The 17,266-nt window shown below is 28.2% G+C and overlaps 1 protein-coding gene across 1 annotated transcript; it reads left to right on the top strand.

Annotated features, from left to right (window-relative positions):
- The first annotated feature begins 873 nt into the window (after window positions 1–873).
- Window positions 874–16,164, top strand: LOC145938236 (very long chain fatty acid elongase 7). The gene is made up of 4 exons (XM_083041727.1): window positions 874–1,372; window positions 11,069–11,143; window positions 11,221–11,492; window positions 12,849–16,164. Exons 2-4 carry the CDS (start codon window positions 11,095–11,097, stop codon window positions 13,425–13,427), a joined length of 900 nt encoding a protein of 299 aa, XP_082897853.1. The 5' UTR covers window positions 874–1,372; window positions 11,069–11,094; the 3' UTR covers window positions 13,428–16,164.
- Window positions 16,165–17,266: the final 1,102 nt, after the last annotated feature.

Below are 17,266 nucleotides of genomic sequence, written 5' to 3'. Positions count from 1 at the left end.
CTATTTTTGTCGCAATTGAAAGTATATTCTCTGCTCTGCAGCTAGAATAAGCAAATTTTTTGTCTTTCAATTATTATCATTCTATTCAATTATTTGCAGCTATATTCAATTATTCGTTACGCAATAAATCAAATATGATTGTAATCCAATTTATTTCAGTCTATACTAGAAGAATTTGGACATTAATTCCGATTATCTCTAGACACAATCAATCTTTGTTATACAATAAAATGTAAAAAATGTAAAAATATTTCTATAATTTATTGCGACAATTTTTTATTTGCGTCAAGCATTTCGAGAAACAAAAACTAACATATGTATATAATTACACAAATATGAGCATATCTTTTTTTTTAAATTTATTAAAGCATAGATTTGTAAAACAGTTTATGTTTTGTTTGATGCTATATATTTATTTATTATTTGTGTCGCATTGTTTTTATAAATTACATTCTCTGTCCTTTTATTCACTTCTCTGAAGTAAATAAGTTACACAATGATAGGAAAAATACTTATTCCTTTTATTCTTCTGTAATTTAGTAATGTATAACTATTATAAATAAATATATATATATATTTATAATACTTATATTACCCCCCAAATTACAGAACAATAATAAAAGAAATAAGTATGTTATATATATATATATATATATATATATATATATATAAAGTGAAAACCAAAATTGTGGCCACAATTTGGAAAAAATTATATGTTTATTATTTGTGCTGTATATGTGTGAGTGTGCGCATCATATATATATACATAATATCAATATTATATAAAGATGCATACATCGCGTCATTTATACATTGCGCCATTACCGCTCCGGAGGACATCCGCGTCGTGAAAGGGGGAAAGAATAGTGGTGCACCACGCATCCGTTACCGGCAGACACAGACTTACCCGCTACTTCACGGTGTCCAGACGGTGCCTCGCTAACTTGCATCAGTCACTAATTCATTGTTTTCTCTCCTCCTTCCCTTTGCCGATCCTTTCCTATTTCTCCCTGGATCTTCCCGGTCTTCAGTTTCGACGTACTTGTTACTCTAATTCGTTGTGCTATTCTAATCGTAACAATCCCGTGGACAATCCCGGGACTCACGAGAGTGTTCTACAACGACTGACAGACGAACGTAAATAATAGCGAGAACAGTCATAGCGAGGATACCAAAAAGTCTGTTAGTGATTACGACGGATCGACAGATTGTTGGAATCGCGCAAGAGAAGACTGAAGGGCTCTTATAGAAGTCGCGAAATCGCGAAATCAGTAGAGTAGCTGCACGTCACGATCGCCAATCGGCAGGACATCGGACGTCGACCAGAAGATTCCGACCGAAATTCATCGCATTAATTTTTTCGTACCTTGATGTGAGTATTCAGATCCAAAAGATTCTACAATTCAACACTAATAAGTTGTGATTTTATTCGCTGCACAGATAGAAAACATTTACGATTAAATGCCTAATTATTCATCTGTGCGTTACCCTGTTTTGAGTTCAATTGAACAATGTTAAGTAAAAGTAAAATAAAACATTAACTCACATAAAATTTTAATATTGATTGCATTTACATTATTAAAACGATAACGATAAAGCTAAAAGTGCTAATTTAAAGTTTAATTTATTCAAAATTATTATTATTTGCTGGGGCAACTTACTTTCATGTATAACATAATTGCATAATTGTAATGAATATTTTATTTTATTTTTATTACCTGTCATTACAAAGCAATCAGTCAAAATGACCGATGTACTTTTATCTTATAACTTTGAAAATAACAATAAAACTTTGAAAAAATCTTACAACTTCTGCATAGATGAGATCACGTGCGAACTTGGAGTCTGGACTGACCATATAAGTTAAGTTAATGTGCTTTGAAAATATGCAGCATGGCACGTGTAATTTCCTAACTTTCTAAGTACGATTCTTGAGATATAATGACTTTTAATAGATTTTAATTTTTCACTTCAATCTCTCACTTTTATCATACATTAAATAATTAATGTAAAACATTTAATGTGTGTATTATTTTAAATTTATATAATTTATAATTGTGACGCATAGCATTAAGAAAATGTGTATCTCATCCAATATTAAATAAGTTAATATAATTGTAATTTTTTAACTTTTTTTTAAAAACTTTTGTTTATTTATCTATTTCTACACTAATTTAATACGGAGTTGTTAAAATATCTATCTCTAATAAATATTTACTTTACACAATATTGAAACTGAGATAAATAATCGGACTTGTCTATTTACTTGTCACGCTAATTATTTCTGCTCAATATGAATCACGTAAATATTAATTATTTCTTCATTCTTGCTTCATTCTTCTTTATCCTGAATTGATATTAACTTACTAATACTGATTTTTATTTAAATAAATCACTTATTCTAGGGAAAAAAGATAAGCATTGTAATTAAAAATTAAATTAAAATTTTTCCACCAACAGTGAAAAATAAGAGATATTTAAAGATTTAAAGATACAGGATATCCCAAAATTCGCGAATCAAAATACCGTAGCAAGAAAGTTCTCGAAAAAATAAATTTAAAAAAAGTATTTGCCATTTTTCATTTCAAACAGTAGTTTTCAAAAGATACAGTAGTTTTTACCGTAAAATAGTAGATTTTAAAAATATTTAAAACTGATCAATTATAGATTATGATATAATGGAAGTCTGAAGCACATGGTCACCAACACTATCGATACACGGACAAGCGTCCGTTTAATCGTAATCTGTAATTAGTTTTAAACATTTTTACCTAAAAAATTATTGTTTGGAATAAAAAATGACAAATATTTTTTAAATTTATTTTTTCGAGAACTTTCTTTCTATGGTATTTTTATTCGTGAATTTCGGGACACTCTGAATAGAGGAAAACTATATATTTAAATATCTGCTTGTACCTTCACTTACATGCCAATCTCAGGTTTAATAATATTGTTAGCTAATGGTTTTCAAGCTGCGTTTGCAATCTAATGAATGTTTCATTAATGCATAAACATTAAACTCAAAGTCCATTTGTATTAGTTTTTTGTTGTTATATCCTAAACAGATTTGCTCGTTTAATCAATGGACTTCTTAATTAATTCAAGTTTTTAATTTATATTTTCCTAATAAATTTTAAATTTAAATCGTAAAATTATGTACTTTATTCCTTCAATATGTCGTGTAGACAATTCCTGTATAAACTTCTGTTGAATCAAATATAACAATATAGTATATATACCGGTTTCCAGCACTTAGAGCGCTTCGCAATTGTTATGTACAATGAAATGTGCGATTCGTATATATTCAGTGACCCGCTTCATGCCCCCGCATATTTAAAACTTAGCAACTTAGCAGGATATACATCGTATCCCGAAGGAATAACATACATATTAATGTGTTTATTAATTACTTGAAATGCATTCGACATAAGTTGCATCTTGTTGTTTCCACGATCCATTTGTCCTTCGCGGTCACGCGTAGCAAAATGTTTACTAGATTTTTGCGGAAGATTATACGGCATGTACGTTATGCTCCGAATAAGAAATAAATAAAAAAAAGTCATGAAAAATGAATGCTTATACGAAAGTGCAAATCATTCTCGATAAAGACTTTTAAATTCCAAGACAGGAATATATAAAATGTCGACGGCGATCGCAAAGTCGCGGACACATTTGCGAGCCCCGACGGGTCGAAGGACGCGTGAATGAACGACCGGAACTTTTTAAGGACGCGGCCGAGAAAGTCAGTGACTTCAATAGTGACCAATAATCATGTACCATCATATTTCCTTTGAGATACGATGTATATGTAGGTATCCATCGATGTCAAAATTATCTATTCATTGTGCGTTAGAAGCGCAAATAGAAAAATGTGATAGCTCGAAAAAATGTCAGTCTGAAAAAGAATTAAAATAAGAATTAAAGTTTTGAGAACGAGATTATTATAAAATAGATCCTTCAAGATAAGCAACATAATATGAAAAGTGTTTTAAATATTAGGTATAAACAGCAGCGTAAAGATCCTTCTATTAAAATTACGAAATGCTAATAATTGCTTATTTCCTCTGGACGGTTATACGTTTTAGACATTATTTTCTCTTGTATTTTTTAAAGATTTCGTTAATTAATTGTTTGATAAACATCTTATTATTTTATCTATTTACCTATCTATTATATATTTAATTACATTACCTAATTATCTATCTTATTATATTTATCTATCTACATAATTGTAGGTAGAAGCAGCACGTCGTGAATGTTGATAATAGATTACGCCACAATTAAAACTTACGACATCAATATTTAATCTTTGAACTTGCGATAGAAAGTCAGTTTCGCGTAATCACATTTCTTTAAAGACAGGGAAAGGATTCGGATCAATTTTATCCTAAGAGAGGAGATTGATTTCTCGGTGATGCAAAAGATTCGCACAAAGAAAATATTGCTAGTGCATTTTTATCGAGAATGATTTGCACTTTCGTATAAGCATTCATTTTTCATAACTTTTTTTTATTTATTCCTTACTCGGAGCATAACGTACATGCCGTATAATCTTCCGCAAAAATCTAGTAAATATTTTGCTACGCGTGACCGCGAAGGACAAATGGATCGTGGAAATAACAAGATACAACTTATGTCGAATGCATTTCAAGTAATTAAAATTACATTACTGCTCATACACACACACACAGAGTACAAATATATTGGTTAAGCGACTCTAATTATCAGTCTATAATGTTATCGGCATTTTAAATTAGATCGTACAAAAAACTTTGATTCAACGTTTATTGCATTCAACAAAGTAGCCTATTAAATATTTGTCCAATGATTAAATAATTTTCATCAAGAAGTTAAAAATTATATTCTAAACTGTGGAAATTTTAAAACTGATTAATGAACATCTATACATCTATATTCTATTTACTTATTTCAAATAGTTTCTTCGATTTTTTTGTTTGATCTACTAGAATCTACAAAATTATCTTTCTATTGTGTCGAAAAGACTGCAAGATTAGATATAATAAAAAATTGATAATGCGTTGTAAAAAATTTTAAAAATTTTAATATATTTTTTTCTTTTTAAATTTTTTATGAATCGAGCAATATCTTATATTCAAAAAATAAAATAAATAAAGTCTACGAAAAAGTTGCGTACGTATTTCCTGCTAATCTTGAATGCGTTACATTAATTCTGTCAGTTTTTTTTTTATTCAATATCTCATTGTGCTGATGGAATTCATAACTCGATTTCTAACGAACCGACATTATAATTTCATACACGATGTGAGCAGATATTCAAGAAGTTTAAAATAATTTTATGAGGCATTTATTTCGACCAAATAATGTCCTTCAGATCATGCTTGCGAGACGCATAATCGCTTGAAGATTAAGATTATAATAAATGTCTTATAATAATTTATATTTTTTTATGAATAATTATGAGAATATTGTTTGCAATTTATGTACATAATAAATACTTCCTAGTTTTAGTATCGTTAACATCAATAAAACACATTACAATGAATGATATATGAAGAAAGCATATATAATTATTCTATAAAAAACCTCACAGAAGTAAAAAAATTGCGCCAAATACATAAAAAATATTCCAATTGCTAACAAAAAATTAAATTAGATTTCCTCTAAGATTCCCCTTCTTTATATAATGTATAATTTAAAAGAAAGTTTTATGCAATTCTAAGTCGTACAAACGATATTTTGATCGAAGTAAGATAATTTCTTTCTCAGATATATATGTATATATCATATATTAAGTATAATATATTAAGTTTTAAATTATTGTTCTTATTTTTTTAATTTGCATTAAAACAGTTCCATTATATTGGATGATTGCAAAAGTTCGTGCCCGATTTGAAGTTATTACCACCATCTATGCAAATCGGGCACGAACTTTTGCAATCATCCAATATGTATACGCAATCTATGATGAAGAAATTTAATGTAATTTATTGTAATTGTATTTTTTAAAGAAAGAGAGGAAGTAATGTATTAAATGCATATTAAAATAACTTTGAAAATGTCTCGTACATTGACTGTAATGCATTTCTCGGCTGAGTGCATAGACCTAATTTCACCGTTTCGCAAGGCTGGAACACTCGCGAATAAAGACCTTTCATGTCGACATTTCTTAGTCTCAAAAGGGACTACTTTTATCTTAAATGCGCATGCAAGTATATTCATTTTTGCCCAAACTGGCAAGTGTTTATCTATCCTAAAACGTGCGAAATTTCGTACATATGTATCACTTTGAGATAAGTTTCATTGATGATCCATTATCTGATAAACTCATTTATCTAAGATGTTTAATATCTCTTTCTTCTACTTTCTCTCTCTCCCTTCCCTCCCTTCTCTCTCTCCTACACTATTATTAAAAAGTTATGTGCATTCTTTTCGATTAAATATTTCTAAATACCGCAACAACCAGAAATTAATAATCACGAGAAATAATTAATTATCCACATTTTTTCTTTTCCTGTTTTCTAAAAAATTATATGCGTATAGACATTGAAATTACAGTCTACAAAGAGTTTATAAGTCGCAGATAATTGACCAAATATGTCAGTGTAACAAATTTTTTTAAATATCAGCGTAAGTTCGTTGTTCTTGTTTGAGCGGTTATTGAAAAAAATATCTAAATAAATACTCGAAATGCATGTATGTATGTGCTCTTTATCAGTTTTGTTATCTTCATGCAAGTTGAAAAAACACATCTATTCTTTATTTCTTGTATGATTATTTCGTACAAATAATTCCATTCCCTATACATGCATATACTATATCTATATATACAATACATACAACACATTATTAACTAAATTTATGTATATATATCAAACTAAATAAATTGCAATAAAAGATAGAATGATAAATATACAAACGCATGTATAATAAACAAGTACTATATACATTGCAAATTTATATTGCATACAAAATCATAATATATACGTTGAACAAATGTGACTGTGCAGTGTCAGATTTTAACGATTGATAGTTAATCTTTTCCAATGTAATCAGTGTAATCACAGTACGAAATTTTAACATACAATAGCATGTGTGTATTTTTTTATCAATGGTCATTCTTACATTATGTATTATATATTATATTATAATTATTTTAAATAAGCAGTATATAATTTAATTAGAATCAATATATTAGATTATCGTCACATTAGATGAGACGTAGATATTTTGCATTTTTACATAGCGAATTTATGCTGCTTAAAAGTGAAGATCTACATATGAATATGTTTACTTTCTTCTTTATGAAAAATTCATGACTATAGTTTCGCTGAATCATGTTTCATACAGAATAAAAAGTAAATATTTTATATCTTTTTTTCTTCTCTAGAAGGAATCGCAGTTCTTTTATTCTTTCAATAGAAATTAAGGAATACTGATATTGCGATATTATATCGCTACGCGATAAGAATCTACTCCATATTTTGTTTAGAAATTCTCCATTAAATTTTAAAAATATTTTAAAAATATTCGTTGTAAAATCTGTACATAAACGAAATGCAAGTAGTAAATGACGCATACGAAGAAAAAATTACACAGATTACAAAGAATTTACGAGGAAGAAAAAGACTAATCGAAGTCACATTATCTCAGTAATTCTTGATTGTGGTTTTTTTTGTTTCCAACGTAGCTCGCTTTATTCAATCTTTATGCATAGGAAGCCCCGCAAAGTAATTGCAACCGGTTTATACTTGTTTTTTCTTCTTCGTGGTCTCTCTCTTTCAAGGACCTGAGACCTTCCAAGGAACCTCGCAGATGCATCCTCCGTTAGTCAGGCAATGCACTGTCGGAGTTTGATCTCATTCAAATTATTATACTTCTCTTTTTCAGTTATATTTAATGGCAGATAAATAAATTGAAATTATATAGAATTGAGTCGAAAGCGCATCACAGATAGCGTCAACGTATATGAATAGCAATGCGAGATAATATATTCTACAAGAAGGAGAGTTGTCTTTTTTTCCTCGTAAAACTGTGGTTAACCACAGAAATTTGGCCGCAATTATATTACCGTCCTTCAAAGTTTTTGATCGTTTCTTTCAAAACTCGCTATTAAACGACAATTTACTGCTAATAATGATTTCACAAGACAACATAATAACTACCTGATTGCTTATAACATGCTCGCGTCATTATCGCATTATTTATATTAAACTGAATTATGGATGTCTCATAGTGTCTTTAGAAGAAAAGCGCAGTTGCTCGTAATCGGATATTTAAAAAAAAATATTTCATACATTGCTTATACCTAATTATAACATATTAAAAAGAACGATATCTTGTTAGTGTCAATCTCTATTTTACATCTTACGCAAAAATTATGCTTTTATATTAATAAAATAACATTCAAAAAGGTTAAATTCTAAAGCATCGATAATCAAACATAAATAAAATGATAAAATATTTTTCTCTTTTTCAAAATAGTATATATTTTGACTGAATAAATCGAATAAATGTAAAAATCATAAATCAATGCTCATAAAAAGTGCTTTACTTACATGTCATATAAATTTTTAAGTATAATACATTAAAATGTAAATGTCAATTAAGATTTACAAGCGTATAATAACACATTACAACGTAAAAATTTGTAAGATGTGTTGTACGTTTAAAATTGTAAAATAATTGTAAGTCCAAGAAGGAAATATATAAAAAGATTAGATTTATCATTTATAAAAACAAGCATCAATATTGTCATTTAGAAATAATATAGAACGATATAAAAAATATCTCATAAAAATATAACAAGTAATAATGACTCATTCAATATTCTTGTGAAGCTTAGCTAAGAGTTGCTGTATAATGCAGAATTGATAATTGGGGAAGTCCAGGAAATTTGCTACGTGGAGGAAAAGTAATAAAAGGAAACATTAACTTCGCTGAATTTATTCACAGAAATCTTGTTCACCTTGGTGAACAAGCAACCAAACAAGCAACCTGTTATTTCCTTAGAAAGATTTTTGACCCGATGATGAATAATCAAATCCAAAATTTGTGTGAACGTTGCACATAAGTGAATTTTTGCTCTTAAAGTTAGCTTTGATCTTAATTCCTTTGTGTAATATGTTTTAGATCTTTCTTCTTGTAAATGAGACATTCTCTCCATAAAATAAAATGATAAGTAATTTTCCTATATTTTATTTTATAGAATAAAGACTTGCTTTTATTTTATTTTATTTGATGACATTTTGATCTTTGATATAAAAACAAAATTATAGTGAATATACGATTAACTGAAAAAATGATAGTCTTTTATATATCATACAAATTACTAAGAGCGATATTCAAAAGTGATGCAAGGGTAGCCGTATTTAATTGCGCAAAATATACATACATATAAGCAGCCAAGTATACTACAAGTTAATGGCATATTTCTTATGTTTAAATGTGCATTGAATTTTATATGTATACTTGATATTTTTCACTATTTTATTTTTGCTTTAAAATGTTTGATGATTCACTATCACATCTTATCAAAAGACTTGACATATCGAATTCTGCTTAATTAGATATGACTGCACTCCCATCACAGTTTACCATACAAGCTTTATATGTTAGCGGTCTAGAATCTAGAAGAATATATGATGCTTTCCATTTAGCGACACAAGTCGACACAAGCGTCATTCTATCTTTGTTCTATATTCTATGAGAATAAAGATAGAATGATGCTTGGTGTCGACTTGTGTCTCTAAATGGAAAGTACCAATATAGAAGTCTGTGAAAAAAACTTTCTTGTTTCTTTTGTTCTTCTTTTTTTTTTATTTGACCGGTTTTCTATTTCGTTTTTGGTTTTGTAGCGCGAAGAATTCCAATAATTCGTATTATTTGACATTTTTTACTCAATCGTGACAAACGTTTGCAGGTAAAAGGGACTCAAGGGGTTGGCTAATGATGCGTCAGGATTACATTAAGAAGATTACATTAAGAAAGAAACAACTGTGAACATTACATTATATAGCAAATTAATTCTTCCATTTGTGCTAACCTAAATCCTCGTTCATTAATTTCATTGTGTCGTAGAAACTTTTGTAATATGACAGTGGAACATGAGACCATCAGAAGTATTTCATATATTCTCTAGATTGCCCAGCAATCTCTTTTCTTTTTATTGTAAAATTTATTTTAAATATAATTATTTTAAATGTTTTAAATATATCATATCTCTAAACTCTAAAGTAAGCAATTATAGATTTAGGGCCGTACAATTTTTCCAATGTCAGTGAATAGTTGAAATATCTTTGTCATATCCAAGAAACATAATACAAAAGAAGAAAGATATGAATAAGCTTAAATAATTAAATTTAATTAATGTTGAAGAAATTGATCTCTGATTTACATTTTTACAAAGAATCTCGAAGGTTCGGATAAGTCTCGCGAACATTCGCAGACTGCTCATTAAATGGTGTTACTTGAAATTGCATTTAGATGCATCTCAGCATCTCACGGCTGGCGCAATTGTCCCCCGTAATTTAAGAAAGGCGCAAACAACTTCACATCTCTCATGTTATCGCTTTCGCATAATGATAATTCACATTCTCATTAGGACATTCAAGGACTGAAGAGATACAGAGGACAACATGCTTTTGTAAACATAAAATTAATGTGCGCATTTGTTACACAGCTGCAATACTTTGCAATATCAATGTTGTAACTATCCGTAGAGTAATCTAGCCTTTTTATTGTGCGAGCGTTAAAATTTATAAAAAGGTGGAATTCTCTGAAATCATAAATGACAGCTATATAATAATAAAATGTCTTTCTACCTCTTTCTTTTACAATTACATAATATTAAATTTCTGATATAAAAATTTTATATGTAAATATTTTATTATCGTCACTACTATTATACATATTATATACACAAGTATTTATAAAATTACAATTTTATAACTCATGTCTTTAAATTATTATTAAAATATGAAAAAGATAATTTTTTTTATTCTTATATTTTTAAGAGAAGAAGGATTAAATTAGAAATCGAAGAAATTTTTCGAAACTTTGAAGTAACTTAAGAAATGTGTTTTCACAGAGTTTCAAGTGTTTTGAGATTGCAAGATGTCGGGCATTGTGGAGTGGTATAGAGATTTAATCGACAATAAACAGGGTAATTACAACATACAGGATTCTTAAATTTAAAAAAATTTATTCTTACACATATTATGCTCAATTACATTTTTCTAGACCCGAGAACGGAAGACTGGTTTCTAGTTTCTAGTCCTGGTCCAACCCTGACGATCGTAGCGACGTACATATACTTCTGCGTCTCTGCTGGACCGAGATACATGAAGGACAAGAAGCCGTATGATTTGAAGATCACTATGATAATTTATAACTTCATTCAGGTCCTGTTAAGCCTTTATTTGGTTCACGAGGGCTTGTTAGGTGGTTGGTTATACGAATATAATTATATCTGTCAACCAGTCGATTATTCGTATAAACCAAGCTCCGTAAGGGTAAGTCTGATATATTTAAATCATTGCTAATATAAAACAAATTTATGATAATATGATATCTATATGATACGGAACATTTTACTGCAAAATTGCAATATAATGTTATAGAGACATTGTAGAGACATAAAAAAATTTCAACAAAGTTGCAATAATATTGAAAGCTCGTAGGGTATTAAAAATGAAATGGGATTCTATAATATCGCGCCCTTTCCCCTACGTATTGAATTTTATCCTCCCATTTCAGAAGAAAGCAGAAAAGATGACGGAGTATATAGAAATCACGTGAGAAATCTTAAAAGATTCATATCAATTACTGATTTCAATCTAAGTGAGATTGAGAAACATATTTGGAAAATAACAAAAAGGTGATAAAAGCAACGATCAAGTAAGCTAATAATTTATTAACTTTCCATTAGGCACGATATGTTTCCGACTTTGCTAGAAATCTCTTACTTCGAGTATATTAATTTTTTAAATACATAATTATAAAAATATTACAAATGCAATAACTGTAAAATATGACGATGGATCGTTCGCTTTCGCATATAGCTTCTGTTACTTGTATGTAACAGAACATCTAATGTATATTATATAACGATAATTATCACGGCCAAAGTAGGCAAAAATTTTAATGTCTCTATAATTTCTTATTTATTTTTTATCGTTCGATTATCTCAACAAGTTTTTCTAGTTGATTAAGATTAGTTTTATTTTCCAGGTCGCGTGTACTATAATCAATTATTACATTATAACATTATAACTATTATTATATTATATTAAGGTATTACATTATAACTAATATCATATTATAATTAATTTTTATACATTATGGATTTGCAATGTTGCAATCTTGTAGCGTTTCTGCAATGTTATGTAATTTTTTTATATATCAGAAAATAGCAGTGTAATAAGTCTCTTGAAGAGATTCAATTTACTTAAATGGGATCAATGCTCATTCTGAATATTTCGACACCGCGAAACAAGACTTAAGTTTCGTAAATATTAAATATAGAATTTACTAGGATATTATTTACTAGCAGATATTTTTAAGTATCTATATAGAAAAAAGGAAAAAAAATAATCAAAAGGTCATAAGAAATTTGATTTTAATTTAAATGTCAGACAATAGATTACAAAGTAAACACTTTTGTGACTGCAAAAAGATGGGAAATTTCTCGTTTATGTGATGATTGCGACAGCTTTAAACTGCACTAATGCTTTAGTTGTGCAAAATATCCAAGCTCGCGTCAGATGAAAGAACGTTCCGTTCTCCCCGGAGGAAGTGTCACTTGATTTACATTACTAATTGCAGGTTTGTTCCGCTCGAGCTGTATATGTAATTATGTTCTTTCGCAGATGGCCCGTGCTGTTTACACGTATTTCATATGTAAGCTGATCGAGCTGCTGGACACCGTTTTCTTCGTGATGCGCAAGAAGGATCGTCAAATCTCGTTTCTACATCTCTATCATCATTCGATGATGCCGATCTGCGCTTGGATTGGCATCAAGTTCTTCGCCGGCGGTCATCCGACTCTCCTTGGTGTCATCAATTCTTTCATCCACGTCTTTATGTACACGTATTACATGCTGGCGGCGTTTGGGCCGCATATGCAGAAGTACCTCTGGTGGAAGCGGCATTTGACTACTATGCAGATCGTGCAATTTATTATAATATTCTTTCACAATGTTCAAATGTTATTTACTAGTTGCAACTTCCCGAAACCACTCTCGTTCCTACTCACGCTCAACTCCGGCCTGTTCATTTACATGTTCGGATCGTTCTATGTGAATAATTATGTGAAATCGAAGAGTCGACGATCAGAAACGGCGAAGAAATCGAAAACTAATGGTGTTGTACGTATCGCTGCCAACGGCTCCATTAGCGTTAATGGTAATTCGATCTTTAACGAAATAGACAACGGTAAATCCGATTAAAAGACTCGACGTAGAATTTTGTTGTTCGCAAGACTGTAGCTGTGCGAATGGAAGGATGATTCTTCCAAGGATGATTTATCAAGGGAAACATATATTAGATTCTGTAATGTAATTGTAATAAACGCCGTATCTACACACATACACACACACACACACGAGAGAAAGAATAGAGAAAGAGAAAGAGAAAGAGAAAGAGAGAGAGAAAGAGAAAGAGAAATAACGTTCTCGTTATTAAAAGACATTCTCGCGACCTCGACGTTATTCCGAGTTACGAAAGTAGGCTCATGCATGCCAGTAGGAAAAGGTGGAAGGATTGATTCGACATACTTACGTTAAAAACGATTGGCTTACGAAAATGATCTTTAACATTTTTTATCGGATTAGGTGCGATCTAGATTGAATCATTATTTCTATAAAAATACAGATGTATTTCTCCGACTTACGAGATCTTGAAGAGTTTGTGAAATGAACTTTAATATGTAATATGATTTAGCGTATTAATTAAAATTAATAATTTAAAATGTGATTAATTAATAATTAATCACATTTTACTTTTTGCAAAGTACTTCAAAAAATTCCTTATATATATTTCACTCATCTTCATTAATACAGCCTTATCATGCATATATGTGCAGTACATGTATAGATTTGCAAATTTATTATTAAAACATTTTAAATAACATTAAAAACAAAAAATATGAGCAAAAATATAATTTTGTAGAATATATATATTTTTTTGTAATAAAAAGTGAAAGAAAATTAAATAATCTTGCTGTTAAAGAATTCTAAAAATAACGTGTGTTTTTATAATAAATAATAAACTTCATAATTTATGCTCACATACATTGACTCTAAATTTATCAAAAAAGAATATATTAAATTTATTAGTTTAATTTATATAGAATCATATCCTATTTATATTACTGAAAATTTAGATTATCGTCTATTATTTACATTATTGTGGTTGTATTATAATTTATTTTTAAAGATTGTAAATTAATAATATCAATAATATGTTATTTATCAAATATAAATCGGTAATAGATAGGCTATTCGAGCCGTACGCGGATGTCGGTGCGTCGATTCCAACGAAAATTAATTTTTCGTTGGAATTAACTAATTGTGCACGGGGCATACATTTTGCTTGGTACACCGCCAAGACTTTATTAAGGAACAATCTCAATTCGAGATTTTTAATTCCAAAAATCCCCTCTAACCCCCCTACAGAACTATAGAAATATGTTATTTACATTATACATATGCAATAATACATATATCTTAATTTATCTCGTCTTGTTAGTAAAGATGAAAAAGAAAAGACCTATTTTTCTCACACAAATCTGTACTCTATGCATGACACACATAATGGATGAAATTATTTGCAACATAAATAAAACACATTTTTTTAGAAAGTTTTTAAATTATTATTTTAAATTTTACAAAATATTATCTCGTCCAAGACAAATCATCGCATTGCACGATGAAGAAATAATGTCTCAAGCCGAAGCATGATATTTAATATAAGAATATTCATGTAAAAAATTTCTTGCCGTATATTGATAAGATAGAATTACTTAATGCCTTAATCAATAATTGCTCATAAACCAAACGATTTCCCTACGATGAGAATCCAGCGCCGCTTCAATAGAAGTATTGTGCTCCGTTAATGATAATTGTCGGTATTTTAAACTGTTCAATAATTCTCTGTTCAGACACAAATTAAAAGCTATGACAATATTTGCTTTAGCAAAGCAAACATGTCCGAATATTTTTACACTTAAATCTTTAGCTCCAATACGGCTCTAAAGATTTTTAAAGATAATTTCTTTTATAATTAGACAAATCTGTCAAGAATCTGATTTTCTTAAAAAGCATACTTAATATTTTTTTATTTTTACAAAAAATTATTACATAAAAATATATCATGAGAAGACAATATAATTCGTAATTTCATCATTCTTAGATATATGATATGTTTATATTAATTAAAATTTAATTTTTATAACTAAGACTTAGGCTCTCATTTGAAAATCATATTAAATTTAACAGGCAAATAAGAGCCTTAATTTTTATAAATGTTTATTTCTGGATAATTGCTAAATATTTCTAAAAATTATTTACTCATTTTAAAAATAAATATATAGATTTCTTATAAATTATAAAAAAAAAAAAAAAAATTATGAAATAGAGAAATTAATTTACAGTATATCTATGTGCTAGATAGCTCAATTTTAATCGCAATTTTATTATTTATTATTAAAAACTCTAATATGATAAAAATATAATATTCAGTCTCTAATCATTTTAAAAAATGTCTCAAAACAGTTAAAGTGCCGATTTATAGATAAGAAAAATAGATATTACATAACGTTTTATTCTTTAATTTAAATTTAAAATGATTTAATATTAAGATTTTTTATTAGATGCGCATCGCTAGCACATAAAATGCAAATAATTGTAGAATTTCCGTTGCGCAAACTATATATTCACTGTAATTTGGGAATAAATTGGATAAAATTGAGAATACATAAAAGACATAAAATAATCGTTTTTTAATATCGAGTAAATCGTTTTCATCGTATTCTTAGAAATATAATCAGGGATATTTGCGAAATGTGTGTACAAATTATACAATACAGTTACACAATTGTAAGATAATATACTAACAATAAGGTGTGTATTTTAATAATTAGAGCACACATTTATTTTAGATGCGCATGTAGACTTTCTTGATCTTTGTACTACTTTTATTAAAAATTTTGTAATAAAAATATGAAAAACATTGTTTTTTGAATAAATGCGTGTTACATTTGCTTATTCTATCCTTGAGATGTGTATGATGAGATGATATGTGTATATATGAGTATATGCTCCTTAAAAGAGAATTCAAATTACATATATATTAATTATCAATTAAACACAATTACAGTAATAGAAAATTAAAAAATTAATGTTACATATTGACATGTACTTCTATCTTTATACATTATTTTTTAATAAAAAAAATTATTTCTCGAAAGATTATAATATCTTTATTATACGGACACAAGGCGGAATCATAACGCATGTAATCAAAAACAATAACATTAATTTTACAAATTTTCTTGAAATCCATTCTATTCTAATAAAATCAAATTTCTTTCCACTTCATTTTCTTTTCATTTCATTCCGTCAAATTTCTTAAAACCTTCACCCACGTCAAAAGTAATTTTAATATTTAATAGCACTATAATATAATATAAGAGATTCTAGAATTGACATATAAATTTACAATATCATTTTTTGTGATATTAGGAGTTAATTTTTTTTTTAACGAGAGTATTGCTAATTGTTTTCGATTGAATATAAAATGAATTAGCTTTTCTGTCATTTAAGTTTTATAAAAGTTTAATAAACAATTGCTATTTGATTTGAAAAATATTATTTTCAAATCAAATAGCAAATGAAATTATATATTAACATATTTATTTAAAAACCTGCTATATAGTAAGATATTGAATATATATTAAAATTTAAAAGATTCGACAATTTATAATTTTTATTAAGATAATAATTTTCACCAAAACAATTTTTGTTATAAAAAATATAATAAGGTTTGCTAAAAAAATAATTCAGAATTCATATATATAATACATAAACACGATGTACATTTACTTTTTTTATTTATTATGTAGATTTTTAATTTTAATTATAAATACTAATAAATCTTATAAAATCTCAAATAATATAAAATCAATCTTATAAAATCTTATAAAATACTTAAAATCAATTGAATTAAATTAATTAAAATAAACTATTATCGCATAATCTGAATGAATGTAAGAATTCGGGGTCATGGC

Source organism: Prenolepis imparis, unplaced genomic scaffold (genome assembly GCF_030444845.1).
Source record: "Prenolepis imparis isolate NDT839.2.m4 unplaced genomic scaffold, iyPreImpa1.0 SCAF_7, whole genome shotgun sequence".
Classification (NCBI taxonomy): Eukaryota; Metazoa; Arthropoda; class Insecta; order Hymenoptera; family Formicidae; genus Prenolepis; species Prenolepis imparis.
The sequence above is the reverse complement of the archived record's forward strand: the minus strand, read 5'-3'. Positions and strand labels throughout refer to the sequence as shown.

Bases quoted from the DNA above. Each gene is read 5' to 3' on its own strand.
- LOC145938236 (XM_083041727.1), top strand. From the start codon at position 11,095: ATGTCGGGCATTGTGGAGTGGTATAGAGATTTAATCGACAATAAACAG. The intron at 11,144-11,220 runs GTAATTACAACA...ACATTTTTCTAG, and splicing joins TTTAATCGACAATAAACAGG to ACCCGAGAACGGAAGACTGG. The intron at 11,493-12,848 runs GTAAGTCTGATA...GTTCTTTCGCAG, and splicing joins ATAAACCAAGCTCCGTAAGG to ATGGCCCGTGCTGTTTACAC.